Raw genomic sequence first — 27,921 nt, 5'->3', positions numbered from 1 at the left:
TTTCTGTGAATCTTTTCCATTGGCAGTGAACACTTCCTCAAAGTTTTCCACATTCCTTGGAGGAATGAGCGCCAAATCCATCCATCTATCCATTTTGCGAGCCGCTTATCCTCACAAGACTTATCCCAGCATCCTTCGGACCAAAGGCGGACTACACCCTGAACTGCTCGCCAGGCAAATATCAATGAAAAAAAAGTCACAATACATACAATCATAATGATTAAATTCTGAAAAACAAATGCAAAAACACTTTTTGGGAATGAAAACCTTTTTAATAAAGGCAATATAAAATTAAAATTGTGAAATATTTTGCCCAGTGAGCAACTATAGTGTTGTGATACATTGACAACAAAAATAGAGTACATGATTATTAATATCCCGATTTACTTCATTCATAAGACATAAAAAAAATAAACAATACAGTGCAGCAAATGTTCTTCAGTGCCAATTTCTTTAAAACTAGAGACAAACGTAAGACCCCCCCCCACAAAAAAAAATAGAAATGTCAAAAAAAGCAAACTAAAATCATCATGATTATTATCTTCGTTTTAAGGCATCATGTATTATGGGACTTTTAGTAAAAGTCACGTATAAATAAAGGGGCAGCATGAGCCATTATTGTGCCTCCAAATATAGAAAACTACATCCAGAAAATACATAGAAATAGTAGGGCAGTAAGAAAGTTAGCTTTTCAGTCTACTTCTGTACCAAATATTGCTCACATGTGCTGTGAAGGAAACCACCTTAAACAGGAAGTCGGGCTTCCTTTAATTCACTCCCATGAGGTGAATGGTCAACCCACTAACCTTTATAATACTACCTCCTGCTTTGTAGTGCATCTGCAATAGCATACCAGTATTGGCTCAGCCGAGCGGACTGAAAGGTGTGCTGTGCTACTTTTCAACAGGAGCTGGTGTGGAGGTTTCCCTCGGTGAGGATGGACGTGATGCTGGACGTGTCGTAAATGCTCTCATCATCGTCCGAGCTGAGGGCGGACGAATCCAAAGCGGGACGCATGGTGGCCTTGCTTTTCCTTCTGCAACACGCAAAAAGCAAAATTAGTTTATCTGAAGGCAAAATTGCATTTTTTTTTTTTTAAAAAATTGCACTACATGGTATGAGTTTTTAATGTTTTGAGGGTGTGTGGAAGGCATGGCACCTATGTGGGAGGGAACGTGACATTTTGGAAAAGTGACTTTTCATGGACTAGCCAGTGGTGGGCAGAGCATTTGAGACCTGGACCTTCAGTGGGGACATCAGACCCTAACCCACCTCTAAATACCACAACCAGCACATTGCAAATTAATCGTAAAAAAAGGGCCACACATACACACACACACACACACACACACACATATATATGTTGTTTCTTTCGGCTTGTCCCTTTCGGGGTCGCCACAGCGTGTCATCTCAGATGAACGCACATATACGTCTGGCACAATTTTTACGCCGGATGCCCTTCCTGACGCAACCCTTCTCAGGGAGTGGAGGCCCCAGTGGGATACAAACCCACAACCCCTGGTTTACCAAACCAGTGCTCTAACCACTGAGCTACGGGGCCTCATACACATATATACATACATACACATATATATACATATACATACATATGTATACACATCCACCCACGTTATGAGTCACTTATCCTCACAAAGGTTGCTGGAGCCTATTCCAGCTGTCATCAGGCAGGAGACGAGGTACACCCTGAAGTGGTTGCATAGAGACAAACAACATTCACACAATGACACCTAGGCGCAATTTACAGTTGGTTTACAATTTGCACGTTCTCCCCGTGCCTCTCTCTGTGCACTCTGGTTTCCTCCCACATTGCCAAAAACATGCATTGATTGGAGACTCTAAATTGTCCTGGTGTGATGGTGAGTGCGACTTTTGTCTGTCTCCATGTGGCCCGCTATTGGCTGGCAACCAGTTCAGGGTGTACCCCGCCTCCTGCCCAAAGGTAGCTCTGATTGGCTCCAGCACTCCCACGACCTTTGTGAGGATAAGCGGCTTAGAAAATGGATGGATGGATGTAAATGCAGATCAGTGCATCTTATAGTGTTTAGGTCAGCAGACAAGGCCTTGAAGGTCCCGACTGTACAACCCTGCAATTATTTGGGTCATTGCAGTGCCACTTACCTATGAAGTAAATGTTTTGTAATCTGGCTATTTCTGAAACGAGTCACTGAGAAAGCCATTCTGCTTTTCTGACACTAATTACATAATAACCACCCTCACACAGATTTTCTGCACCTATAATTTGACCAGTTGGGCTGGTCTAGGATGCACAGCCACATTTAAGCAACAGCTTTTATACATTGTCTGAAACCTGATCATGGTGAAATGTACACATCCCCCATGGCCGAGACACCCTGATATTATGTGAGAGATAAAAGATGAGCAGAGCTCCAGTAAGTTTAGTTGGATGCACAGCCTCGACTGATAACCGACGCATACTTGATTGCTTAGCAACGTTGTGAACAAAGTGACTGTGTAAGCCGAGTGGTGTCAAACAGGTTTTTGTCTTGGGGCGCATTGTTGTGCCTCAGAGGGCCTTTAGAACACATTTTAAATCAAATTATATCATAACCATTGTCCAACAAATTGAGGGATAGCTACTTTTGAAATCAGAAGTTTAAGTATTGTTTAAGTTGCTCCAGAAAAACAGTTTGTCAACAGTAAAATGCAATATCTTACCATTAATGTTCATTATTATGAAAATCTGGAGTTTGGCTACAAACTAGCAAAAATCACAGACTTTGACAAGTATGATTTCCTTTTGCAGGCCACGTAAAATGATGGGGTGGGCTGAACTTGCCCCCCTGGGCATTGACATTGACACCTAGTCCCTTGGGATAGGCTCCAGCTCACTTGTGAACACTAAGCAGTTCGGAAAAATGGATAGATGGATGTTCTTTGGTAGGTTTGGTTGCTCTGTTAACACTTTTTAATCTCATCGTTTAATAGACAGGGCTCCCTCTGGTGCCCATGCCATGTAAAAACCGAGAGAGACTACGTCAGGCCTGGAATGGCCCCCTGAGGGGTTCTGAGTACTCTCACTGTTTTGGCACGTGCTGACATGTCTTAAGCACATTGTGAAATACATCACACACACTTAAAATGTCTTCCAAGTGTGTGAGGAGTGTGTATGACGCTAAAGACGTCGGAATGCCAGGATGATATCATTCACGAGTGGTTTCACTTGTGACGCAAAGAGGTGCTGTTTTGTGCTGTTTAACACACCCCGTAATTAACTGTTTGTTGAGGTTAGTGGAAGAGCAAGTAGCATTTAAAGATTGGAAAGGCTTACTTGAGTTCCGTTTCCAAAGCGTTGACGCGTGACTGCAAGGCATCTTTGAGCTCCATCTGCTCTTCCATGTCTCTCTGAGCCTTCCTCCTCAGCGTGTCGATCCTCTCCAACTCCGTCTCGCCCTCGTCCACCTGCCTCTTCAGCGCCTTCACCTTTAGGGAAAGCTGCAAGGCGACATGAGGAAGGGACAGCTGATGAGCGTGTCCCCGCTGTCTCGATAGCAAACGTTGAGAATGTGCAAACCTGGTCCTTCTGTTCAGTGTGTGCTTCTCTCTCCTCGTCCAGCATCATGTTCAACTCCTTAAGCTTCCTCTCAAGGCGGCGCTGGGATGCCAGAAGAGAATTCTTCTCCCTACACACAGATGATCTTAAGCTACATTTTTCAATTGTGCAAACCAAAGTCTTACAAGCCGTTCGAAGTGAGGACTCCTAAATCTTAATATAGATAGCCAGCCGTTGTGGGGATTGCTTGTTTTCCTTGTGCTTGGGGAGATTTTCTCTGGGTAGTCTTTTATTGCAAAAACATGTATGTCATTGCGATGTTTTAGAAGGCTCAGTTGAGTGTACAGTTAAATGTTCCAGGAGGATTAATTCCTTTTGCATGATTTCCTAATTAACTTTTTCCGTTTAAGTTTTTAGTCACCACAAACATATAGACATTGAAGTGAATAATGTTGTATATATATTTTTCATTACAATATCTATTTTAGAATGTTTATGACAGTGGAGCTTTAAGTACTTGTCAGGAAAAAAAAAAAAAAAAATTACAGTACCTGTCCTCGGTCCGGAGACGTTCCTCAAGTTCCTGGATTTTGCTCTCAAGCTGAGAAGCCCCAGCAGAGGAGCGAGACTGGCCCTCCATGTCGGCGACACGGCCCCTCAACTCCTTGAGCTGTTGCACCACATATAAATAAGCTAAGTTTAATAACATAAAATACAAAGAACTCATGATGTTAAAAACGGACGCACATGTCTCTCCATGGCGTTCTTGTCCAACTCAAGGTCCTGTTTGGACGAGCGTTCCTGCATGAGCTCAGAGCGCAGCTGGTCAATTTGGTCTCTGCTTCTGGACACTCGCTCTGTCAGCATCTCTGCGCTACTCCTCTCCTCTTCCACCTCCAACTCCAGGCGCTTCACTTTTTCCTGAAAGGGAGGAGGTCACATCTCAGTACTCAGTCCATTCTTGAAATATGGATTGCAAGCACCAAGCGACAAAGTAATTGTCTGTCGCTGTGCTGTGTTCTATCAGGTCCAATTTTCAACACATTCTTAAGCATCCAGGTAGAAAGGCAAAATTGCTCCAAAGGGCTTACAAGAGTTTAGGTGTAAGTATGACTCAAAAAATGAAATTGAACTGGCATAGGCGCTAAGGAAAATAGCTGGAATAATATGCAAGCAAAAAGCCTGGAGAATTTTTATTATTTCCCACAAAAGTCAGGAGATAGACCTTGTACCAGTCACAATCAATCAGTCATTCCTTTTTAGGCGTCCTTGCTCCATATCAGGGCAAGAGTCCTCCTGATTCAAAGTACGGTCACATAAAACATGAAGTAGTTGGGGCCAAATGTGTTCTTGCGTTCCAGTTAAATGACACTGAAAATGTTAGCTTTAGGCTCCCATATGGCGTATCCCACTAGCGCTGTTTATTTTCTCTTTATTATTCCACTTGCATTCCCCTCACATCCCAACCACATACACAAACAGATGCACATATTTTACCTCCAGGATACGAATTTCCCTGGTCTTCTCGTTGAGGCTGTTCTTGCCCGCTTCATTCTCTGCCTCGAGGTGGCGCAGTCTGTTGGTTAGCATCTCTTTATCTAGCTGGTGGTTGTCCCTCTCCTCGCATGTGAGTAGTAGCTCCTTCTTCTGTCGTGACAGCTGCTCAGAGTCGCAGTCATAATTAGGTACGGTCACGGCAAACTCAGTGTTCATCATTCTTTGACTCTCTGTGTTTGGCTCCCACCTCCTCCTCCAGTCGCTTCAGATTTGTCTGACTTCTGTCCAGTTCGCTTTGAGCATTGCTACCATGACGTTGCACCTCCTGCATTTCCTTGCGTGCGCACTCTCTCTGCTCCTCCAGTTGAACCTTGAGAGCCTGCAGCTCACCTCTGGAGGACATGGTGAGAGACTCAAACTGACAGAGAGACAATAGGGAAGATTACTAGTGAGCACTCTGTAGGAGTGGGAATCACAGAGTAACATGCTACGACCACATATTTTACCAAAAACAACCGTATGATGATACTGAGACGATCGATGTCTGTTAAGATGAAACATTACGTCAAAATACCCATGCAAATGAAGAAAGAAATGCTTTACAAGTTTAAAAGTAAACCAAAGGTTTGGGGAAAGCTTCCATTCATCCATTTTCTGTGGATGACCCAGGGCGCAAATAACCATTCACACCTATAACAATTTAGATTCTTCAAATTAACACAAAACGCAAGTTTGGAATGTGGGAGGAGACCGTAGGACCCAGAGAAAATCTTCACTAATCACTAGGCCATGTAGTTATACTTTGATAAATAATAAAAACATTTGATGGTGCTTTCTATTGGTTGTTTTGGTATGTTGACGGTGGTAGAGAAGAATTTAATATTTTTAACCTTCAACCAACTCCATTTATTTGGTTGAAAATGTAATTAATTTAATTCCTTTTTTTTTTAAAGAATGGTTAGATGAGAAATTACACAATATCATGAATATTTTTGGGGGGATTTGGAGAGTCAGAAAAAAGCAGTATCGTTTTTTGAAGTTCGTAGATAATGCTGTATAACGACATAACAATATTGATAGTTTTCCTCACCCCTCGCACCCACTGAACTCCCTCCTCCTCTCCTACCTCCTTATTGATTTTCTCCAGAGCTCTCCCTTGTTGTTGTTTGAGCTCTTCCAGCTGGTTGACTGTCTGTCTGAGCACCTCCTTCTCTTTCTCCGCATCTTCCACACGCTGACTGAGTCCCTGATGCTCCTGGGTCAGGCGTGAGGCTTTTCGCTTCGCCTCATCCACCTCAGATCTCAGGCCTCTCAGCTCGGTGTGGAGGGCGAGCTCGGCCTCGGAGTTCTCCGCATTGCTGGTCAGCAGTTGAGCCTGAAGATGTGACACTCCACTTTAGCACTATTTTTCTGACTGATTTTGGGCTTTGAGAAGGACAAAAATCATACCTCTAACCGAGACAATTTATCTTTCAGACGCGTGTTGGACTCATTCTGTTCCTTCTGGGCTTCTTCTAAAGAGTTCAGGTCTACCTGAGATCGACTCAGACGGGATTTACTGGCCTCCAGCTCCTCCCCAGCTGATTGCAATTTTTCTTTGAGCTGGCTGGCTTCAATTTGAGCTTCCCTGAGCTTCTGCTCCAGTTCAGAGATGGTGGCTGGGTCTGGGAGCTGTGGGATGAAATAACAAGGGAAGAATATCGAAACATTATATTATGATTTATGTGAATGGATACAAGGATCCAGCCAGTCATTTAGGATTAATTTTACCAACTAACCTTTTTATTTTTCTCCTGGGCTTTGGCAAAGTCATCTCTAGCCCTTTGCAACTGGTTCTTCAGGCGGTCAATCTCATATTTGAGTTCTGCCTCTTGCTCCTGATGAGCTTTTTTCACCGAGATGATCTCCATCACCTTTTTGTCAAATTCCATCCTCTGCTTCTCCACCTCTGACTTTGCCTTCTGCAGATCAGCACTCCGTCGCTCAAGCTCCTACACAAAATCACGACCAACACCATGTTAAAAAAAGGCTCTTTTTAGATCATTTCTGTGATCCTCATCAAGTGTGAGCGTATCCCTGCACCTGGTTTAAAGTCTGTGTGTGGTTGGGGTCCGGCATCTTCTGTTTCAGTCCATTCATTTTGTTCTGGAGCTCTTTCAGCTCCTCCTCATTCTCCTCTTTCTCCAGTCGGGTTTGCAGAAGTCTTAAATGTGAGCACACAAAGGTTTATTCTGATCACATTTTTATGTATAACAGTGTGTCTAACTGGCGGCTACAATTAAATTAGAAAATGGTGAAACATTGAGTAAATGAACAAAATAGGTCTTTACAGTACATCGGCATAAATTAATTAAATAGCGGGATCACAATGGTTGTTTGTTCCAATCATGGCACTGATAATAACAGAATTTCTTCTGTACAAATAAGATAAGAGTACATAAATTATTTCGTATAGTCAGAGCTGCGAAGAATGCCAAGTTTTTAATGACTTTTCAATACCATCGTTCTTGTCATACTGTGTTTTTGTTTGTACGCTAAGGACAAAAGTTATTAAGTTAGTTATTGTTCTAACTTGGTATTTAAAATTAAAAATATCATTCAAGCAACACATTTCACTCAGGTTTTTGCGAGTATAGGGGGAAAGCTGCAACTAGCTTCTATTGTGGACTCAATGGGTGCCAAAAAGTTGAAGGTCGCAGATGACACCACGGTCACCAGCCTCATCAAAGACGGCAACGAGTCTGCATATCGTCAGGAAGTGTCGAGCCTGGAGCTTTGGTCTGGTCAACACATTCTGGCGTTGAAGACTCTAAATAGACTGTAGAGATGATTGTGGACTTTAAGAGCCATTCTTCACTACATCTCCTTCTAGCCCTTTCCAATGGTCTTGTGTCAACCACCGAGACCTTCAAGTTCTTGGGAATTACAGTCTCAGAACACCTGAAGTAGGAGATGAACATCAAGTCTATCCTCAAAAAAGCCCAGCAAAGGATGTACTTCTTGTGGCTTCTGAGGAAGCACGGCCCGTTACAAGAGCTGCTGAGACAGTTCTACACAGCGGTCATCCAATCAGTACAGTGAACCTCCATCATAAGTCTGGTTTGGGCCCGCCACAAAAAAAAGGACAAAATCCCAGTGCAACGGACAATTAAAACCACTGAACAGATTGTTGGCACCACTCTACCCACTATTGAAGACTTGCGCACACGCACACGCACACGCACACACTGTTGGTACAATCAGTATTAGTATTATACTTTGTAGACTATTCCACGATTCGTCAAATTAAACTGCTCCCTTTGCACAACTGTCATTGCACTGGTCTCTAACGGGAACCGCAAACGGGTAAAGGTACTCTGTACAAGCTTAACACAATGTGGAATGTTGACACACTCTTATCTCCTACCTGTTCTAAATGAAGAAGACTTTGCATCTTACACAGCTGTGACTCTTATAAGGAATAGTTCCTATAAACAGAAATGTCTCTTGTTCTTGTTACTTTGTTGTTCTTTGTTCTGAATGTCGTACCAGGGCAGCACCGACTGCTAGAGAAAAATTCCTTGTGTGTTTTTATACACCTGGCCAATAAAGCTAATTCTGATTCTGAAAAATGAGGAAAATAAAATGCCAGTACTTTGAGGGTAATAGCCACAGGAACATGTTAAAAAAAATCTAAATTAAAGAACAATGAAATGGATTTTTTTTTGGACTGGTGAACTCAGTTCAAAATATTGAAACATGAACTATGAACTGAACTACTTGGAATGATGTACTAAACTTTGAACTAGTTCACACATTTCTCCTTTGTCGAGGAAATACATCCATCTCAGTACAATACAGTAAAACTGAGATCTTCTTTTTGGCCAGGTTAAGCAGCACCTACAGTATAATCATGCCATCTAATCTTTCGGATACACCACATCTGTGAGGTGGATCGATGACCTAGGCAACTGAGAAGTGCTCACTAGCACACAATTACGGGGTGCACAGATTTATAAACAACATTTGAGATTAATGGGTCTTTTGTGTTTCCAGAAAAAGTTTTAGACCTTTGAGTTCAGCTCATGAAAAATGAGAGCAAAAACATTTTTTGTCCTTTGTTTAGAATTGGAGCACCCATTATTTTACACAAATTATGAATTTAATTTTGGAAGGGGCCTTGATTCTACATGACAGTTTTCCATATCGACACACAGTACAACTAGCGACTCTCATACGGTTTCACGGTTGTTGGGTGGCTCTCAAACAAGGCGATGCAGAAACATTGAGGAGTTAGAAGCAAAGAAACGAGGATACATACATTTGAATGCAACAAATGAATGATAAATAAGTGACATTTTTCTTGGGAATGTGCAAGTCGAATTGAAAGCAATCAAAACCCCTGTAAATTCTCTGCACTTACTCTTGCTTTGTAGAGCGAAGTTCATCCCTGGTGTTGTGAAACTGCTCCATCCAGTGGCTGCTCTCATCCCTGCAGTCCTCCAACTGCTGCTGGAGAGTCCGAACTGAGGAATTGACCCGCAAGCGCTCGGCCTCGATCCCCGCATGAGACTGGGTGACAGGGGCAAAGCAAAGCAAAGCAAATTTATTTGTATAAAGTATTTCATACACAAGGTAATTCAATGTGCTTTACATGATTAAAAGTATTTGAAAACAAAGAAATAAAATATTTAAAACGGGATTAAAACCAAAATAAGAAAAAAATATATTTAAAAAAATGTAAATTAAAATCACATACAAAAATAAATATACATACAAAAGAAATATGATTAAAAATTGGAAATACATACATACAAGCATAAGAAGAAGAAGAAGAAGAAGAAGAAGAAGAGTTTTCAACCTTGATTTAAAAACATCACACTTGGGGCTGACCTCAACTCTGTTGGCAACTTATTCCATTTGTGTGCAGCATAATAGCTAAATGCTGCTTCACCATGTTTGCTTTGGACTCTGCGCTCCACTATTTCAGCTGAGTCAGTCGATCTCAGAGCTCTACTGGGTTTGTATTCCGTAAGTATTTATTTTATGTATTCAGGACCAAAATCATTTAGTGATTTATAGACCAGTAGCAGAACTTTAAAATCTATTCTAAAGCTGACTGGAAGCCAGTGTAAAGACTTTAGGATTAGAGTTATACGCTCTGACTGCTTTGTTCTGGTCAGGATGCGAGCTGCAGCATTCTGAATGAGCTGCAGCTCTTAAATACTTTTTTTGGGGAGTCCAGTCAAAAAACCATGACAGTAGTTAAGTCTACTTGAGATAAAATGGGATTAAATTGCAATACGGCCCTAACAATTCAAGGACGGGTGGGAAATTCTAGGTGCGAGATAAAAGTTGGAGGGCTGTGGGCGATCAAATAAAATCTCATTTTTGCTGGCTTTTTTTTTTTTTTTAAACTGAAATCCCATTTCTGATTTAAATTGAAATCTGCTTTATGCCATTTTTTCAAGCAAGTTTTTCCCCAGCATCAACATGCATCAACTTCCACCCAAATAATAGAAATCAGAATTTTTTTAAAAATCATCCTTAAAAAAATAAAAGTCAATCATTAACACTAATGACTCCAATATGACTTCATCTAGTTCCTGTGTGTCTGTGCGCAAATGTAGGTTTGTACCTGAGACACCTGCTCCATGCTGCTCCTCAGTTTCTCCATGTCAACGCTATACTGTTCACGGAGGGCTTCGATCTCCTTGTCATGCGAGGCCACCTCATCCTTGAGCGCTCCCTTCAACGCTGTCAGCTCCCTCTCCCGCTGCCGCAGCATCTCCTCCAACTTCTGCTTCAGGCGACAGACCTCCATCATTTCGGCCTCCAGAGTCGCCACATCCTGTAGACACCAGAGAGATGTTATGTCTGAAAACCTCCCACCAGGGTAAGCTCCAATTTGACGTCAGTGTTCTTATACCATCTTGTTGCCATTTTCTCTTCTCAGTTCATCTTGGAGCTCAGCCAATTGGTCCTCCATTTCTCTGGCGCGAGCCTCAGCATTCTCTCTTTCTATACGCAGGTGAGTCAGTCTGCAAGGGAGCACGTTTTTGCATCCACAAAATGTCTTCAGCAAAGCAAAATTAAACATCTGGCATTCATTGGTAAAGACTTTACATGTCCAACTGCATTTTTAGATGTTCCTACGCACAAATGATGACCATTAGAGGAGAGAGGATACTGATATGCAGAATCTAATTAATGGCAAAAATACATATTCTAATAAATGTACATGTTACAGTGGAACCTTGGGTTTCAAATGAAGTGGTTTATGAGCAAAATGGTTTACACAAAATTTTGGTAGTACACCCCACACCCCCAACTTACAAACTATTTTCGATTTGTGAATGATCTTGGCATGGATACGTGGAAACCTTAATGCACTGTTGATGTGGCGGTCATTTTCTAGCTCACGATAACCATGGGAAATGTAAACAATGTGCAGTCATGCAGTGAAACGACATCAGGAAGTGAAGAGGATTTTGTATGTTTTTCTTTTTTTTTTTTAAGACCGGTGAGTGGCAAAGAGTGGTACTAGTTTCACAAATGGTATGCAGGTTCCCGCCAGTGGTCCGTGAAAAAAAGAAAAAAAAATCATTGAATTAAAAGTTCAAACGATTCAAAGTGTCACAGTGGCTTAAAGTTTTTGGAATCCAGTACAATAGTTAACTGTACTTAGACTCAAACTTAACTGTTATGTCAAGAGTTTGCATCTTGAAGTGAAAAGGGGAACATTCTATTTTTCTGAAATACTTGATTTGAAAGACACTATTTAATGTGCAGGTTACATATTATTAGCAGTAATAGCATCACAGATGTGTGTTTATTGTCCTATATAAGCACAGTGTAATGTTTAAACTGCAAAGAATTAAAGTGGCTTCCAACAATAAATATACCTTTTAGGAATAAAAACGCTCCCTTGTGTTCAGTAAAGACTACTGTGTATATGGTTGTTTTTATTATTGTGGTTGGTGGAGACCCACCTATTTTTTTTGAGGTGGTACATTTTGTGTAAAAAAATTTCGAGAACCACCGTTTTAGACCACACAGCCATACCACTATCACCAGAAACTTCTCATACCAGACCCGAAGGTGGATCCTGAGTAAAGGCTCCGTCACACCATGACGTTCTGGTCAACGTTCTCTGAACATTTCAATCGTTCTATTTTTCAGCGTTCTCAAACGCGGATGACACATCTGGCATGTGATTAACGTGTGTCTGACACATGACTTAACGTGTGTCTAACGCACGAGAAGCGGGTAACAGCGACCAAATAAGATACCCCTAAAAACCATTAGCATGTGCTAACGTGTCACTGGCGCCCGACGAGCGATATGTCAACGTTAGACAAGCGTGACTAACGGGTGAATAACGTTTTGCTGGCGTGTAATTTTTAGAGTTGAACGGGAACGAAAACGTTGGAAATTTCATAGACACTTCAGTTGTTCTGGTGAGTTTGAACAGTCAGCATCATGCCGCCTAGACGAAAAAAAGGTGGGGTGCGGACTTCAGCAACTCGCGCTGCAAGTAAGAATGCAAAGCCTCTTTCACTAGCAATGTCTTTGGAGGAAAAAGAACACCAGAAGGAAGAGCACGTCCGAGAAGTAACGCATCATGTGACACCCCCTGGAGACCCTACACCATGAAAACCCCAGTCCGACGGTAACAAACGATAAGTAACAAGCAAGTAACGCTAGAGTAACGACTGACTAACGATAGCCAAACGCGTGCAACACTCGGCGAAATTTAGTAAAACGTGCCACGAACGTTCTGCAGTGTTTAAAATTAAACGTTGATGAACGCTGCTCTTGGTGAGAACTTTAGTGCATGTTCAAAACTTTTTTTCCGGACCGGTGTTCTCCGCCGATTCCCAGCTATCCCGGCGACCATGGGTGACTACCAACGTTTCCTCAAACGCTATAGAACACTGACCAGAACATCATGGTGTGACGGGGCCATAAACGCGAAGTGGCATTTCGACCATTTTGACTACATGGTTCTTTCAAAACTGCCTACCTGTAAGGGTCATGACATTTTTTTTTTTTTGTTAAACTTGTTATTCTGTGTTCACTCATATTAAGGGCTTTTGGGTGTTCGGAAATGCATTACATAAAAATTCCAGCTATCTGTTTACGCTAGTTGTAACAATGGTGAATGCGAAAAGGCAAAGACATTGCACAGTCATTTGCTCGCAAACCCTTATTTCTTCACATTAATGTGTTTTAATGTGATTCTATATTCTACAGTATTTTAACTACACACAAAAAGAAGGTGAATGTCACCTTGTTTTCGGTCTGAAATAAAATAAATGTTTTTCATTCATTTTATTGAGAAAAATTTTCCCTTGATTTGTTAGTCAGGGAATATTACATTTGTAACCAGTGGTTCCACTGTATTCCTTTGGTATCACTGTCTCACTCTAGGGTGATCACGTTATCTCGAATTCCCTCCCCGCTGCATAAAGTAGAGCACCACATTTGTTTTTGTTTTTTTTAACTCAATACACAGTATCTTTACAAATGGCATGTCTGCCGTTGTCAAGATGTCTAATGCAACACAATGTAGTATCAGTCATAGTAAAGTAGGAGCCCCAGGCTAGAGTACCCTCCTTCAGCTCCTCTTTACATGAATGTGTGTGCGTGTGTGTGTGTATGTGAATATTGTGTCCCTCACTCAGACTGCGTATCACAGAGTTCTTTCTTCTTCCGAGCCAGCGTTTCCTCCAATTGCAGATTTGCATCCAAGCAGGAGTCCAGCTCAACTTTCAAAGCTTTTTCGGAGCGGCTAAGGGAGCCCTGCACACAAGCGCGGATGATAAATTAATGAGCGCACTGGACCAGTGGACCAAGATGACTTTAAAGTGTAAACAATGAATCCTTAGCAAATGCTAAGAATGCTGGCAATTAGCCAAAGATCAACATGCAACAGAGTAAGTTCTTATGGGCTATTAGAGATTAAGAATCCCCCAATTTCCTTAAAACAATTGTAATGAGCCATGACTGAAGTTACATTCTTTGTGTGTGTGTGTGTGTGTGTGTGTGGTGTGTGGTGTGTGGTGTGTGTGCGCGTGCGTATCTAACTAGCAGAGAGGATTTAAAGGATTAATCGGAGGATTAATCTCAAGACCCCTCTACAATATCCCAAGGCCTCCTGATTGTTAAAAAGGCAAAAACAGTTGAGGTGAAAACCCTCTCATGTCATCATTCCTTACAGACCTGGTGTTTTGTTTTCAAAAAGACTTGGAGTGTGTGCACTCCACCTACCCTTCGGTCCTCTTGCATGGCATTCTGCAGCTCCGCCACCTCCCTCTCAAGATGCCTCTTCTCTCTCATCAAGTCCAAGGGTGCTTCTTTGTGCTAGTGAAGATGAATGCGTGAGGACACGTTAACTCATTAGGCTGTCAAAAAAAAAAAAAAAAAAGCGTAAAAGACAAAGTCTAACCTATTTTAACAGACCTGAAGGTTCGGTATCCTCTGACAGATCATCTTGACTTTGTGCTTGATGACAACATCATTCTCATTGGTCCTGGCGGAAAAAAAGAGAAAGAAAAATTAGCAAGAGAAACAAGATACTTCATATTTAGGAAAATACCTTTTTAATAAAATGCACTTGAGAAAAAGACCAAGATAGCCAAACTCAGCCAATAATAGCACTAAACTTTTTTTCATTTGGTTGGGATGCATAGCATTAACAAAATTAAAAATGACAGAGAGAGACAGAAAGGGGAAAAGAGTACAAGAGTGACAGAAAAATGAGAAAGACAAATGGACGAAGAAAAAAAAGAATACAAAAATGAAACTAAAAAAAGATGAGAAAGGATGGAAGTAATAAAGAGTGGAAGGAAGGAAGGAAGGAAGGAAGGTTTGAGAGCTGGGTAGGTGGCTGCATTGAAAGATGGAGGAAAGGAAACAGATGGCTGAAAGAAAAATGAAAACATAAAATATGAAAGGAAGTAGGAGTTGATAGAAGTATGGCAAAAATGTTCCACTACTTTGAAGGATGGATGGGAGGAAAGGTGATGGAAGAAGGGACGGTTTGAATGATGGCTAAATGGGAGGATTCCTATATGGTAGAAAGGATGGAGGGATGGACGTTAACGAGGTTTAGGGATTGGAAGGATGGCTTAAAGGAAAGTTGGATGGAAAGAAATAAGGATAGCTGGGTGGAGGGAAGGAAGGAAGGAAGGAAGGAAGGATAGGTAGATGAGTTACTTTTGACACAGCACAAGATCACTTTGGTGCATGAATATGATCAATTATAGGAGATGCTGAAGTGTACCCTTCTCTGAGGATGGCGTATATGGTCTGCATGATCTGCTCCTCCTCTCTGCTCATCTCTGCACTCTGGTCCAGCAAAAGGTCAGGGGTTACCTTAAGACACAGAGGAGAAAGCTACTCATGAAATGAGCAGTTAGACACAGACTGAGAAGTCCAGCCCCCCGAGAAGTCATTGTTACTTGAGGCTCCGTCTCCACGGCAACATATCGGCCCATCGAAGGCTGCCGATGAGCTGAGTGTGCAGTCGTGTCGGGGGAAGCTTTCTGGCCGCGTCCCGGGCTGCTGTGTGTTGAAGATGAGGGCGAGGCAAAGCGGTTGGCAGTGGCGTGAGGGCGTGCACCCTGTGCGTCCTGGGAAGGTGAAAGGCCTCGTTGTTGACCTCCACTCCTTCTGTCGTCAGCCCTGTTTACTGGGTGGCTGACAACATGCATCTGCGGATCCAGGCTAGAGAAGTGCCGCCTCTCACTCAGTGAACTCACAGAACCATTGAGTTTTGCCTTATTTAAACCACCATCCCCCATATTGTGAGACGGTTCTCTTGCGCCTCGTACACCAAACTCGCTGTTCAGGTTGCCATAGCTGCCGGATTTACCATTCCCTGGAGGGTCAGACAGCTGAAACTCCTCGTTGCCAGCCTCTCCCTCCCCATCTCTGTCCAGCAGTGATCCGTGGGATTGGGCCCGACGTAGCACGCCTCCATAACCCCCTCCATCATCTGCCACCTGAATTGTTGGCTCACCCTTCTCCCTCCTGCGGGGGAGGCTACTGTAGCCAGAATTGTACTGAGTCCTGAGCTGAACGCCATAAGAGTCCCCCTTCTTGCCATCTTTAAGCACCACGTACGGCTGTCCCGCAATCCCTTGCACCCGGACCGCCACACCATACTTGGAGGAGGTCTGAGACTTGGGCTTGCCTTGAGATCCAGCCTGCGATCCTCGGGAGTTATGAAGGTCATCGATGAAGCGGATCTGAACGCCGTGGTCCACTGGTGTCCTCTGACCGGAGGATGATGTGTTCATGCTGTCAACACTGGAGAGAGAGAGAGAGAAAGAGAGCAAGCAATACTTTAAGTTTACTTTAGTTTAACTTAGTTTAGTCTCAGTTAACAGAGCTAGAAAATAAATATGTACATAGACAAAACTTGCACTATGTTCATATTGCATGGAATGGCTCTGCTCATTTTATTGTTGCTACCTTTTTGTGAGTTTTTGTAAATTTCTAAAAGTCTACAGCTAGTAAAGGCCCAGGAGTTTTGGAGTTTTTGAGTTTTGAGCAGATGTTTACAGAAAATCGTCACAGAGCAACACAAGGACCGAGGATCTCTCACACTCACTTTTCAACAATGAAGAGGTAAGCACATCAATGTAATGATTAAAACACTCTTTCAAATGTGTATTTATAAGTACAGTTTTGACAGATATCTTTTCAATTAATCCTAGAATGAAAAATTACGACAATTGCTTACATGGAGAACACCTGGCCACCAGTTTCAAAATAAGTAAAATCATTCTTCAAAGTCTGTTTTCAAAGTATATTTACTTATTTAGTGTTTTTTTTTTCTTAAAGAAAAAATATTTGGTAGGGTTATTTCGGAGGCTGGAATGGAATAATGGCCTTTCCCTCCATTTCAACAGGGAAGGATGATTTGAGTTACTAGTGCAGTGTTGGAACACATTAATCTTATCTCAACGCATCCCTGTACTTATGATCAAGAGCTTTGGTTAAAATGTTTTGCTTTTAAATTTTAACAGTAAACAGTTTATGAGTTGTACACACGACTGACCATCACAAATGTTAAGATAGCATTGGCCACACGATTTGAGGCATGTCTCCATCAGTTGTCGTGAAAAACAGGGTATTTTATTGTTTGGCTATTAATTGATAATACTTGTTAGAATCTGAGTAAAGACTTTGAAATATGTCTCAGCATGAACTTAATTTGAATAATTTATTTGAATTTACATTGCTACACTTGAATAATTGCATTAAAAAAGTGAATAAGTTCTCTTTACTGTACAGACTAAAGAATAGCAATCAATTGGCGATACACAGATATCACAAACTGGACCAGTGTACGCACATTTTCAAAATCTGAACCATATATGCGTCATCTAAGATTACCCGCTGTGGCGAGCCCATAACTGGACAGGCCGAAAGGAAAAGATAGGTGTTGACGGATTATACTATGAGAGCAAGCGATGTACTGTTGCTGAACAGTAAATAATACACATACACTTTCAACTGTCTCAATTTCCATTCAGATTTTGAGCTGAGAAGCCTTGGTTTAAATGTGCAAAATCAATCAAATAATACATTGTTTGCCAACAAGTGTAAAAAGTCCCAAACTTTGCCTGACAAACAGCAGCTAAAAGATACAAAGTTCATTCACAGTAACATTTACTTGTGTGGACTTTGTCCTGGTGCACCTTATAAGTGATTAACCTGAAAGCACACACCCATGTATCACTTTAGCCTCTGGAGAGCAACCAAGCCGCATACTTTAGCTATCTATGCCTTCAGTCCTCCTTTGTAGAAAATAACCAAAGGAAACTTTCACCCCATTGCTTCTTTAACCAATTTTCAGTTTCCCTGAATCTCCTGACACTCTGCATGAATGTACTTCATGTAGCTCAGCAGGTTCACAAAGTAGTCATATACACATGCCCCCTCTTACATCTGCTCCCACCTGTTTTAAAATACAAGGCTAAATGCTATCAAAGAACTCCCTCATGACCATTTGGGTTGTCACCCTCCACTCAGTATTTCAAGGTTAAAAAAAAAAAAAGTTATAGATTTACCAGTGCCTGTAAAATACATTTTGTGTGTTCAATACGCTTTCCCTCATAGACTGAAGTCACACCACAAAGTAACCATCACATTGTTTTGCACACACACACACCCGTCCGCTACAGAATGATTACACAAAAAACACCTTTTCACATTTGGAATGTGAATGATGGAGACCAAAACACTTAACAGTGCTTTTGCATGTAGGGTTAGAATCATTTTATCTCAGGTTTGTGTTTTTAACCGCAAAAATTATATAAAAGCATTGGAACTCGGGATGGCCATTTGATGTAATCTCCCCATTCTATGTACTACACTTAAAATAAACCATATTAGCAATTCATGTTTTCTCCGTGCTTGCGTTCTCTGCAGGTACTCCAGCTTCCTCCCACATTCTAAACATGCATGTTAGGTTGATTGAGGACTATTGTCAATTGGTGTGCATATCAGTGTGAATAGTTTCTGCATTGGTCTTTCTTGGTGAGTCTGTGTCCTGCTACTTGCTTGCTGCTGACCAGTCCAGCCTGTACCACACTACTTTCTCAAAGACAGCTGGGGTAGACTCAAACCTACCAACGACCGTAATGAGAAAAAGCATCGCTGACCAAAATTGACTTAATGACAACAAGGTGGCCGCCAGATGAGAAAAATCCACCAGCCAAGCATATTTTTCCAACTACAGCATGACAGCCTCAGTGGGACCTTACTTCATGACTGGATTGCCGGTCTTCCGTCACTGAAATAAGATAACAGTGGCTTTGAATGGTCCATTTCACAGAGCCTGCTAGATGTCGTCTCCTTTGATGCCTAGTGCAGACCCATGGCCCGCAAGAGTTTGATTAGGGTAGTTATTTGCACAATGAACGCACATTCGCTTTGTTTTCTGCCGCCTCTGACCTCTTCTACAGGTCTGGAGTGGCTCGCTACCGGTGTTGTGGGGCACTTGCCTCCTGCTAAAAAAAATCTTCACTTTCCCCTGACTTAATAAGCCAGTCTGGCATGTCTGTGTCTGTTGACACTATGCATGTATGTTTGTGTACGTGAACATCGTTCATATAGAGTATTTTCAGACAGCAGAGGGACATAAAACAGAAATACACCAAAATGGAGACTAACAAAAACATATATGATGTAAAACATTTACCACATTCATTATATGGAAGATAGCCCTTTGAAATGTATATGGCAAAATGAAAATGTACTCGCATTTGGCACCTGGTGAGTGTTAATTCCAGACCCTGACTAGAGCTACAAAAAAAAATTGTTCAATTGAATAAATCAAGGCGGCACAGTGCCTCAACTGGTAAAGCGTTGGCCTCACAGTTCTGAGGACCACGCCTGTGTCGGGTTTGCATGTTCTCCCCGTGCCTGCATGGGTTTTCTCCGGCCACTCTGGTTTCCTCCCGCACCCCCAAAAACACGCAACATTAATTGGACATTCTAAATTGTCCCTAGGTGTGATTGTGCATGCGGCTGTTTGTCTGGCAACCAGTTCAGGGTGTACCCCGCCTCCTGCCCGTTGACAGCTGGGATAGGCTCCAGCAATCCCCGTGATCCTCGTGAGGATAAGCGGCAAAGAAAATGGATGGATGAATAAATCAATTGTGATGAAATATTCAGAATTTGACAGAAATAAAAAATGCTAACTTTGTATAATTACATTATTTTACTGTAATTACTTTGCGCACACACCAAAACTTTAGAGCACGATTAACCAGAAAGTTGAAGAAGAATGTTTACGTACAACTGGTAGTACCTCGCTTGCTAGACTACAGAATATTTTGTTGCCTGCAAGCAAGCCGTATCGTATTAAAATACATGACAATACCTCAAGCAATCTGTGAATAAACATCCTCTCGGTGATGATAAACCCCTTATTGTATTTATTTTTCCCCCTCTACCACACTATAAATGTCTGTGATCTTCACCATGGTAACGAGTGTATCTGGTGATGTTGGATTTGACAAGGTAAAGGTCATTGTTCCTAAAAGACAGGATGCGGTGGTACCGGAATACAAGACTATTTCGACAGTAGTCTGACATACTGCACTTGTGAAAGACCATATTTCTCTTGTATTCTCAATGGTTGTCCCTCCGAGATGCAGAAAAAATGTCAAATGGTGCCAAATGTTTTTCTACTGACAAGACTGAACTAAAACTGTCAAATAGCTACAGTACTAAATCACATGGACTACATCTCTCCAGCAATCATCTGAGCCACTTATCCTCACAAGGGTCGCGGTCATCGGGCAGGAGGCACGAGTACACCCTGAATTGGTAGTCAGCCAATTGCAGGGCACATGGAGACAGACAACAGTCGCACTTACGATCACACCTAGTAGCAATTTAGCATCTCCAATTAATGTTGCATGTTTTTGGGATGTGCCAGGAAACTGGAGTGCCGGAGAAAACCCACGCAGGCACGGGGAAAACATGCTAGCTTCACACAGGTGAGGCTGGGATTTGAAACCAGGTCCTCAGAACTTTGAGGCCAATGCACTAACCGTGCTGCAAACCAGGCTAAAAATAAACTACCTTTTGGATTGGTACACGACGGCGACATGGAGTCAATGTCTTATTTAGCCAACCATTGACGTTTCAGAGAATTATTAAAAGGCCGATCAGCATAAAATTGTCATTATGAGCATATTCTGATCAATATGAAGTCCCCCAAAACTACAGCAAAATCATAGTGAATCAAATATGTACATATAAGCATGTCAGAGAAATAGTATTAATTGAGGTTACTTGCATTTGAACCCTTGGGGGAGAGCCAGTTCAGGCTAAACTAAATTCCATGTAACTTTTAAGATTTGTTTCTCTTATTTACTTTTGTTTCATCACTTCCCTGATGTTTGTGCCGGTGTGATTAACTTCTGGCTCAGTGCAAATAAGGAATGTGATCATTAAATGTAGATGCAATGATATTTGATATTTTTAGATATTTAAAAACACAAATATAAAAAAATAAGTTTCCCACTTAGAGCTGCAGTGAAATTACAGCCTGAGAAAAATCAGAATAAATAAATGTACAAATATAAAGTTAAAAACTGCCAGGGCTCACACTGCACAACTTTAGAGAAAGTTTGGTGGTGGTAAAATTGGAGAAAATGCACGAAAGACCTTTGAGAATATGTAAGTGGTTGTGGTGTGACTTTGTATCATCACATTTAGTGCACAGTTAGTCAATTTCTTTTCCGCCCTCTGGGAACTGCAGAGGAAGCTGCGTCGCATCTCGTTTGTGCAGTAGAGCGCAAATTCTGCAGCCGGTCTATCTTTGCTGCAAGGTCGAACAAACGCCATAGAGCGCTGACCAACTGACTAAAAACACATCAGAAGATAGACTGTGAGTTGCTGATCAGGGGGCATGATGGTCCTGTTATCTGAGAGTAAGTGTTAAAAGTTTAAATGCAGTGATGACACTTCATATCTGCTCAAGTGCTCATCATCAATTCTATGTCATTGAGGAGAAGCAGCAAGGGCAAGCGGGGACCCATCCTATTGTCCAGCTGATGTGGGGCGGAAAACAAGGGCAGTAATTCTGAGAATGCCAAAACAAGAGATCCCTCATCTCCCCTTCTGTGCTTGCTCATTGCCCCGACTTACGTGTACTACCTCAATACAACAGAGGGTCTTTCCTCATTTTCAGTTTTTTTTCCCAAAGCTCATCTTCAACCCCACCACCGCATCCCCCCTGCCCCCAAAAGAAATAAGCACACTCCAACAATGACTGAATGAGTTATCAGAATTGAAAAAGAGTGTGATGCCCACATTGAGAAAATTCTGACACGATTCAAATAAAACTGTGGCCTGGGTTCTGCACACAAAATTATCTCTGCGGTGGTCAAACAACCTTGAATCCATTGTAACCGCTGCTCTCCTTTTCCATGTTGACAGAACATTGAGTAAAACTTCTTATTTAGTTCTACAGTGGACCCCTGCCATTCACTTGTCGACAAGGCCGGTGGCGATCCACAAGGCCTGCAGACGCTGTCCTTCAGCGGCTGCTTCACGAAGCCTTCCGATGCCCACAGATACATTGAGCACCACTGATTTATGGATTACGTCCCCGCCGCAACTATTATTTTTTTTTTTTAGTAGATGTTTACAGACCTACGTGTCATTTGGAACCCACGAAGCTCTTGTCCTTTGCACCTGTGCAATCAATTTTTCACGACGAACCGGGTCTTTTGGAAACGTATGAAGAGCGAATCCATCCTCCAGAGTGCTCGAGCAAAACCCAACAATAAAATGAGCCGACATTTTGGCTAACACGAAGGAACAACGAGCTACATTCCAGCAGGTAAAACTAGTATACACAGACGAGACCGGTACGTCACTTCCAGCTTCTTCTCAAAAAAAAAAAAAATCCTAAAGAGGATTTTCATGGCGGGAGTTACAAAAAGCAATATACATCAAAATCATGTTTTGTAGTGAAAAACAGATGAGTCCATACCGGCTGCTGTTTTTTCATTAATAACATACTAAAAATCCTGCATTTCATGACAGTGGACTTTTAAGTCACCAAATTGAAGTCACTTTTTTTTTTTTTTTTTTCCAGGCTCACAGTCTTGTGTGTGAGTACAGTGGAATGAATTCAGGGTGTGTAGGGGCAAGTTTAACACCAACAACTTACTGCTGACACTACTTTACATAGAAAGTATCTTTTGCCACCCCAGATATTGCCACGCAATTTAAATACAGTGGAACCTCAGAGTTCAAACGTGTCGAAGGTTGTAAAAATCATTTTTCAACCAAGACAAAATCTGCGTAAAAAATGGCTCTGTTTCCAACCAAATTGTCAGTGTCCGAACATCCAGGCACTTCCGTCCTGAATCTCGCCTCCACTACTCTTTCCCATAACGTCATTATGTGGCTCATCATCTTTATTCCTCTGTCATTTCCACAGTTCTGAAAATCACCTTTGTTCTTAAGAATGGGGACTAATACACTTTTCCTCCATTCTTCTGGCATCTTCTCTTCCAGTAGTCTTCTTATTTTCCTTTCGGCTTGTCCCGTTAGGGGTCGCCACAGCGTGTCATCTTTTGCCATCTTAGCCTATCTCCTGCATCTTCCTCTCTAACCCCAACTGCCCTCATGTCTTCCTCCACCACATCCCTAAACCTTCTCTTTGGTCTTCCTCTCGCTCTTTTGCCTGGGAGCTCCATCCTCAGCATCCTTCTACCAATATACTCACTCTCTCGCCTCTGAACATGTCCAAACCATCGAAATCTGCGCTCTCGAATCTTGTCTCCAAAACATCCAACTTTGGCTGTCCCTCTAATGAGCTCATTTCTAATCCTATCCAACCTGGTCACTCCGAGCGAGAACCTCAACATCTTCATTTCTGCCACCTCCAGTTCTGCTTCCTGTTGTTTCTTCAGTGCCACCGTCTCTAATCCGTACATCATGGCCGGCCTCACCACTGTTTTGTAAACTTTGCCCTTCATCCTAGCAGAGACTCTTCTGTCACATAACACACCAGACACCTTTCGCCAGCTGTTCCAACCTGCTTGGACCCGTTTCTTCACTTCCTTACCACACTCACCATTGCTCTGGATTGTTGACCCTAAATATTTGAAGTCGTCCACCCTCGCTATCTCTTCTCCCTGTAGCCTCACTCTTCCCCCTCCACTTTTCTCATTCACGCACATATATTCTGTTTTACTTCGGCTAATCTTCATTCTTCTCCTTTCCAGTGCATGTCTCCATCTTTCTAATTGTTCCTCTGCATGCTCCCTGTTTTCACTGCTTATCGCAATATCATCTGCAAACATGGTCCAAGGGGATTCCAGTCTAACCTCATCTGTCAGCCTATCCATTACCACTGCAAACAGGAAGGGGCTGAGCTGATCCCTGATGCAGTCCCACCTCCACCTTAAATTCCTCTGTCACACCTAAGGCACACCTCACCATTGTTCTGCTGCCATCAAACATGTCCTGTACTATTCTAACATACTTCTCTGCCACACCAGACTTACGCATGCAGTACCACAGTTCCTCTCTTGGTACTCTGTCATAGGCCTAGATCCACAAAAGACACAATGTAGCTCCTTCTGACCTTCTCTGTACTTTTCCACTAGCATCCACAAGGCAAATAATGCATCTGTGGTACTCTTTCTAGGCATGAAACTCTTCTCTTCCAGTAGTAATCTATTTAATAAGTTGGTCAAAAATTCCACAGCCACCTCACCAAATTGCTTCCATACTTCTACTGGAATGTCATCGGGTCCAACTGTCTTTCCATTTTTCATTCTGTTCAGTGCCTTTTTAACTTTGCCTTTACTAATTATTGACACTTCCCGGTCATTCACGCTCACCTCTTCTTCTCTACCTTCTCTCCCATTTTATTCATTCATTAACTTCTCAAAGTACACTTTCCTTCTACTTAGCACACTACTGGCACCAGTCAACATATTTCCATCGCTATCCTTAATCACCTTTATTTGCTGCACATCCTTCCCATCTCTATCCTTCTGTCTGGCCAACCTCTAGAGATCCTTTTTTCCTTCTTTCGTATCTAACCTGGAGTACATGTCAGCATATGCCTCATGTTTAGCCTTCGCCAACTCTACCTTTGCCCTACAGTGCATCTCAATGTATTCGTTGTGCCTCTCCTCAGTCCTCTCCGTGTCCCACTTCTTCTTCGCTAATCTTTCCTTGGCGCAAGCAAGCAAGGACTGGCATGGCATTAACATTTGTATGTAAACATACCAGCGGTCTGTCCAATTGTAATCTAAAGGTTCTACAACAGTAAGCATGGGAGGCGATGTGTGGTTTTGTTCAACACAAAGGTGCGCTGTTTCAGAGTTGTAGTTGATGTGTCACATGACATACAATATATCCAAAAACAGTCAAACGTGCGAGAATTTTCATTTTGGCATCATAGGGCCAAAACGTCGGTCATGTATTATATCACACAAAGAGTTTTTCTGTTCTCAACAAAATACTTCAGGCTTGATCTAGGAACTCGCCCGTGATGGCGAATTGTGCCAATATTGAGGCTAAACTCCTGTATCTATGTCCTGATCTAGGTATAAGGCACTGGCAAGTAAATGCCATCTCTACCATTAAGTCTCAATATGGAGTGCTGCAGCAAAGCAGTAACTGAGGAGTTTAACTCAGTAGGGTCCAATGCGAAGACATATAGTTGACATCAGCATGCTAGTTTATTTTTGTCATGTCGAGGCTAGATGTGTAAAAGTTATGATGATGATCACTCTGCTCAAACAATGAGCAAGAAGCTGTTTCAGAACACTCAGAACCCAGCTTGACCTTATTTCAAAATAGTACGGGGCTACTCGGTTACAAAGGAGTTCCAGTATTTTGATTGCAGCAGCGCAATAGTACACAATTCAGAATGTGCCATAGTCTATTCAATGGCCTACATTAAACCAGTTTTAAAGCCATAAATACAGTCAATTTTTGCATGAAAAACACTTCCAGGCTCATAATGTAAAACATAATGAAAAACATTATAGTTAATGGACTATTGCCCTCAGAGGGCCATGATGACTGATGACAACCATGAAATAAATGTTTCGTTGCCCCATTATTGTTATGCATATACAAAACAAATTGATGGATAAGTAGTTTTTAAATTAGAAGTGAAAAATTATTCATGTTACTATAAAAAGGTGTTTGTTAACCAAAATAAACTTACTATAGATCATGTATTTACTTGTTATACTGTATATGACAATTTGAAACTTTGGTAAATATTTGAGCAACAATCACACAGGTTGATGGAAGTGATTTGCTTTTCCAGGCCATATAAAATGATGGGCCAGATGTGGACCCCCCCCCCCCTCGCCTTGTCTTTGTCACCTGCACTTTAATGTATGTACCATACGGGTAAAAGGGGAGATTACATCACAAAATGTCCAGTGTATATTGTTCTGATGTTGGAACTGGTACATCTTTTGGAATAAGGCCTGCCAAAAAAGAAAGAAAAAGCAGAATAACTTCAGTCCTGCGAGATGGCACTGCATCTTTAGATGTAAGTGTTGCAGAAATGCTATGAAAGGCTAGAAAAAGAAAAAGCTTTTGGCTTATCCTTTGAGACTAACTGAACCAGCCACTCGCCAACTGAATTCTCACACATGTGTATAAGATGCGGGAAAATGTGAATGTGTTATTTAAAAAAAGGTGTGGAGCAAAGCAAAACCACAGCATTGTTTTGTGGCACTTTGGAAATGTCATGTTGATGAGTCACCTGCTATGATGGCGGAATGAAGGCTGGAAGGACAGACTTTTACAAATATAGATTGACACAACTGATTAGGATTGAGCCATATTTTTATGTTAGTGAGTAAAAAAGCACTTGTAAGCAGGTAACAGTCACTCGCTGATACAAAAACTCATCTCTCTCCATTTTGTAGTCCACAACAAACAGCCATTTATACCTCTTTTTAAAGGCCAAACACAATGATTTGCACAAACAAAGAGAAGCTTCAGTGTAATCTAAATGACACCATTTTAGCAGATAAAAACACACACTCCCTTTCCTCACATTCCACACACACGTCTCTCGTATCACTACATATATATATATATATATATATATAATATATATATATATATATTCTACATTTGATACTACATTTATCATACGTGTATGTGATATTTATGAGACTATCTGCCAACAGATCAAGACTAGGACTCATACCACCATGTCCTGAAATGCTAAATACAACCATGCCACATTTATATCCCCACACTTCAAATAGTCAATTGTCGTGATCACTGGCGCGGTGATTTAACTTCGGACACAATATGGGTTATGAGGGAAGTAACTATAAATGGTTTGTCCCAAAGGTGTAAATAGGGAAGTTGTTCATGTGTCAGTTCATGTTTGTGTAATTTTTCTCCCTCAAATGCCCAAAACACCAGAGATGAGCAGTCAACTAATTCCTCCCTCCTTCCAAATGCCTTTGTTTACTTATACGTGAGGGGAGAACAAATCCTGAGGCAATTAAAATAAACTACACGCAAAATATACATTACGCACGTGAACTGACTTGACGAGGAATTAATCCAGAAATGACTAAGAGTACGTACTCCCTTGCACTATTTAAATGGTGTTATAGCTACCACAGGAAACATAATAATTGTGACATTAAAATCGCACTGCTCGTAATAATTGAGTATGATTTGTGGAAAAGAAGAATGAGTCGAAGTGTCTCGTCTTGACAGCGCGTCTGCTTTAGCAATCTTGACAAGGAGGACGCATCCCAACGCAAAAAAAAGTTACCTCGTACTCTTGCCTCGGTTCCCTGCTCGTCCGCGTCACTTCTTTTTCCTTCCTGGGTGAATTTTGTGTGCCTTTTCACACACTTTCATCTGAAAACAAGCACGAAGGCGTAGCAAATTGACGTTGAAAGAAGTTCATTGTGTGTGTTGGCGTCGTCTGCAACCTGTTACCTTCGTCCCGGATGGAAGGACCCGCCCAGCCTCTTCGGATGAACGGATTTGATTGGCCGAAGGATGCAACTTGTAGGCGGGACCCTTGATGTGGGCCGATGCTCATATTGGTTAAATCTTCAGGTCGATCATTCAACAGTTTGATAATATAGCACTCTCAACTTTGATATTAACGAGAAAAAAATGTGAGTATAATTTACTGCAAGAGCAATAAAACTTCAAATGAGGACGAAAATCACATGTTTCACGACAAGTGGATGCAGATGAATAAAGACTGGCTGAACTCGGTGTTATGTTCGTTATTTTAACCAGGAGATGGCGCAATTATTAACTTTATCCATATACTGTATGAGCAATCACGGGTTCTCAGTCAGTCGACTGCAAATGAGTTGTCCTTCTAGTTTATCCATCCATCC

At 41.8% G+C, this 27,921-nt stretch overlaps 1 protein-coding gene across 1 annotated transcript; it reads right to left on the bottom strand.

Moving 5' to 3' along the window:
- Positions 1-275: 275 nt before the first annotated feature.
- Positions 276-27,569, bottom strand: LOC133501174 (cingulin). The gene is made up of 21 exons (XM_061820714.1): positions 27,506-27,569; positions 27,336-27,424; positions 15,475-16,324; positions 15,297-15,388; positions 14,474-14,543; positions 14,282-14,374; positions 13,692-13,813; positions 10,938-11,049; positions 10,647-10,859; positions 9,432-9,580; positions 7,112-7,232; positions 6,808-7,020; positions 6,479-6,700; positions 6,156-6,404; positions 5,277-5,447; positions 5,030-5,191; positions 4,280-4,453; positions 4,084-4,202; positions 3,554-3,662; positions 3,311-3,474; positions 276-1,036 (listed from the first exon to the last, which is right to left on the bottom strand). Exons 3-21 carry the CDS (start codon positions 16,312-16,314, stop codon positions 901-903), a joined length of 3,531 nt encoding a protein of 1,176 aa, XP_061676698.1. The 5' UTR covers positions 16,315-16,324; positions 27,336-27,424; positions 27,506-27,569; the 3' UTR covers positions 276-900.
- Between the last annotated feature and the right edge of the window lie 352 nt (positions 27,570-27,921).

The sequence above is a fragment of the Syngnathoides biaculeatus genome, chromosome 5, assembly GCF_019802595.1.
Source record: "Syngnathoides biaculeatus isolate LvHL_M chromosome 5, ASM1980259v1, whole genome shotgun sequence".
Lineage (NCBI taxonomy): Eukaryota > Metazoa > Chordata > Actinopteri > Syngnathiformes > Syngnathidae > Syngnathoides > Syngnathoides biaculeatus.
The sequence above is the reverse complement of the archived record's forward strand: the minus strand, read 5'-3'. Positions and strand labels throughout refer to the sequence as shown.

Bases quoted from the DNA above. Each gene is read 5' to 3' on its own strand.
- LOC133501174 (XM_061820714.1), bottom strand. From the start codon at position 16,314: ATGAACACATCATCCTCCGGTCAGAGGACACCAGTGGACCACGGCGTT. The intron at 11,050-13,691 runs GTGAGGGACACA...GCTCCCTTGCAG, and splicing joins CTCTGTGATACGCAGTCTGA to ACTGACTCACCTGCGTATAG. The intron at 4,454-5,029 runs GTAAAATATGTG...CCTCCCTTTCAG, and splicing joins GGGAAATTCGTATCCTGGAG to GAAAAAGTGAAGCGCCTGGA.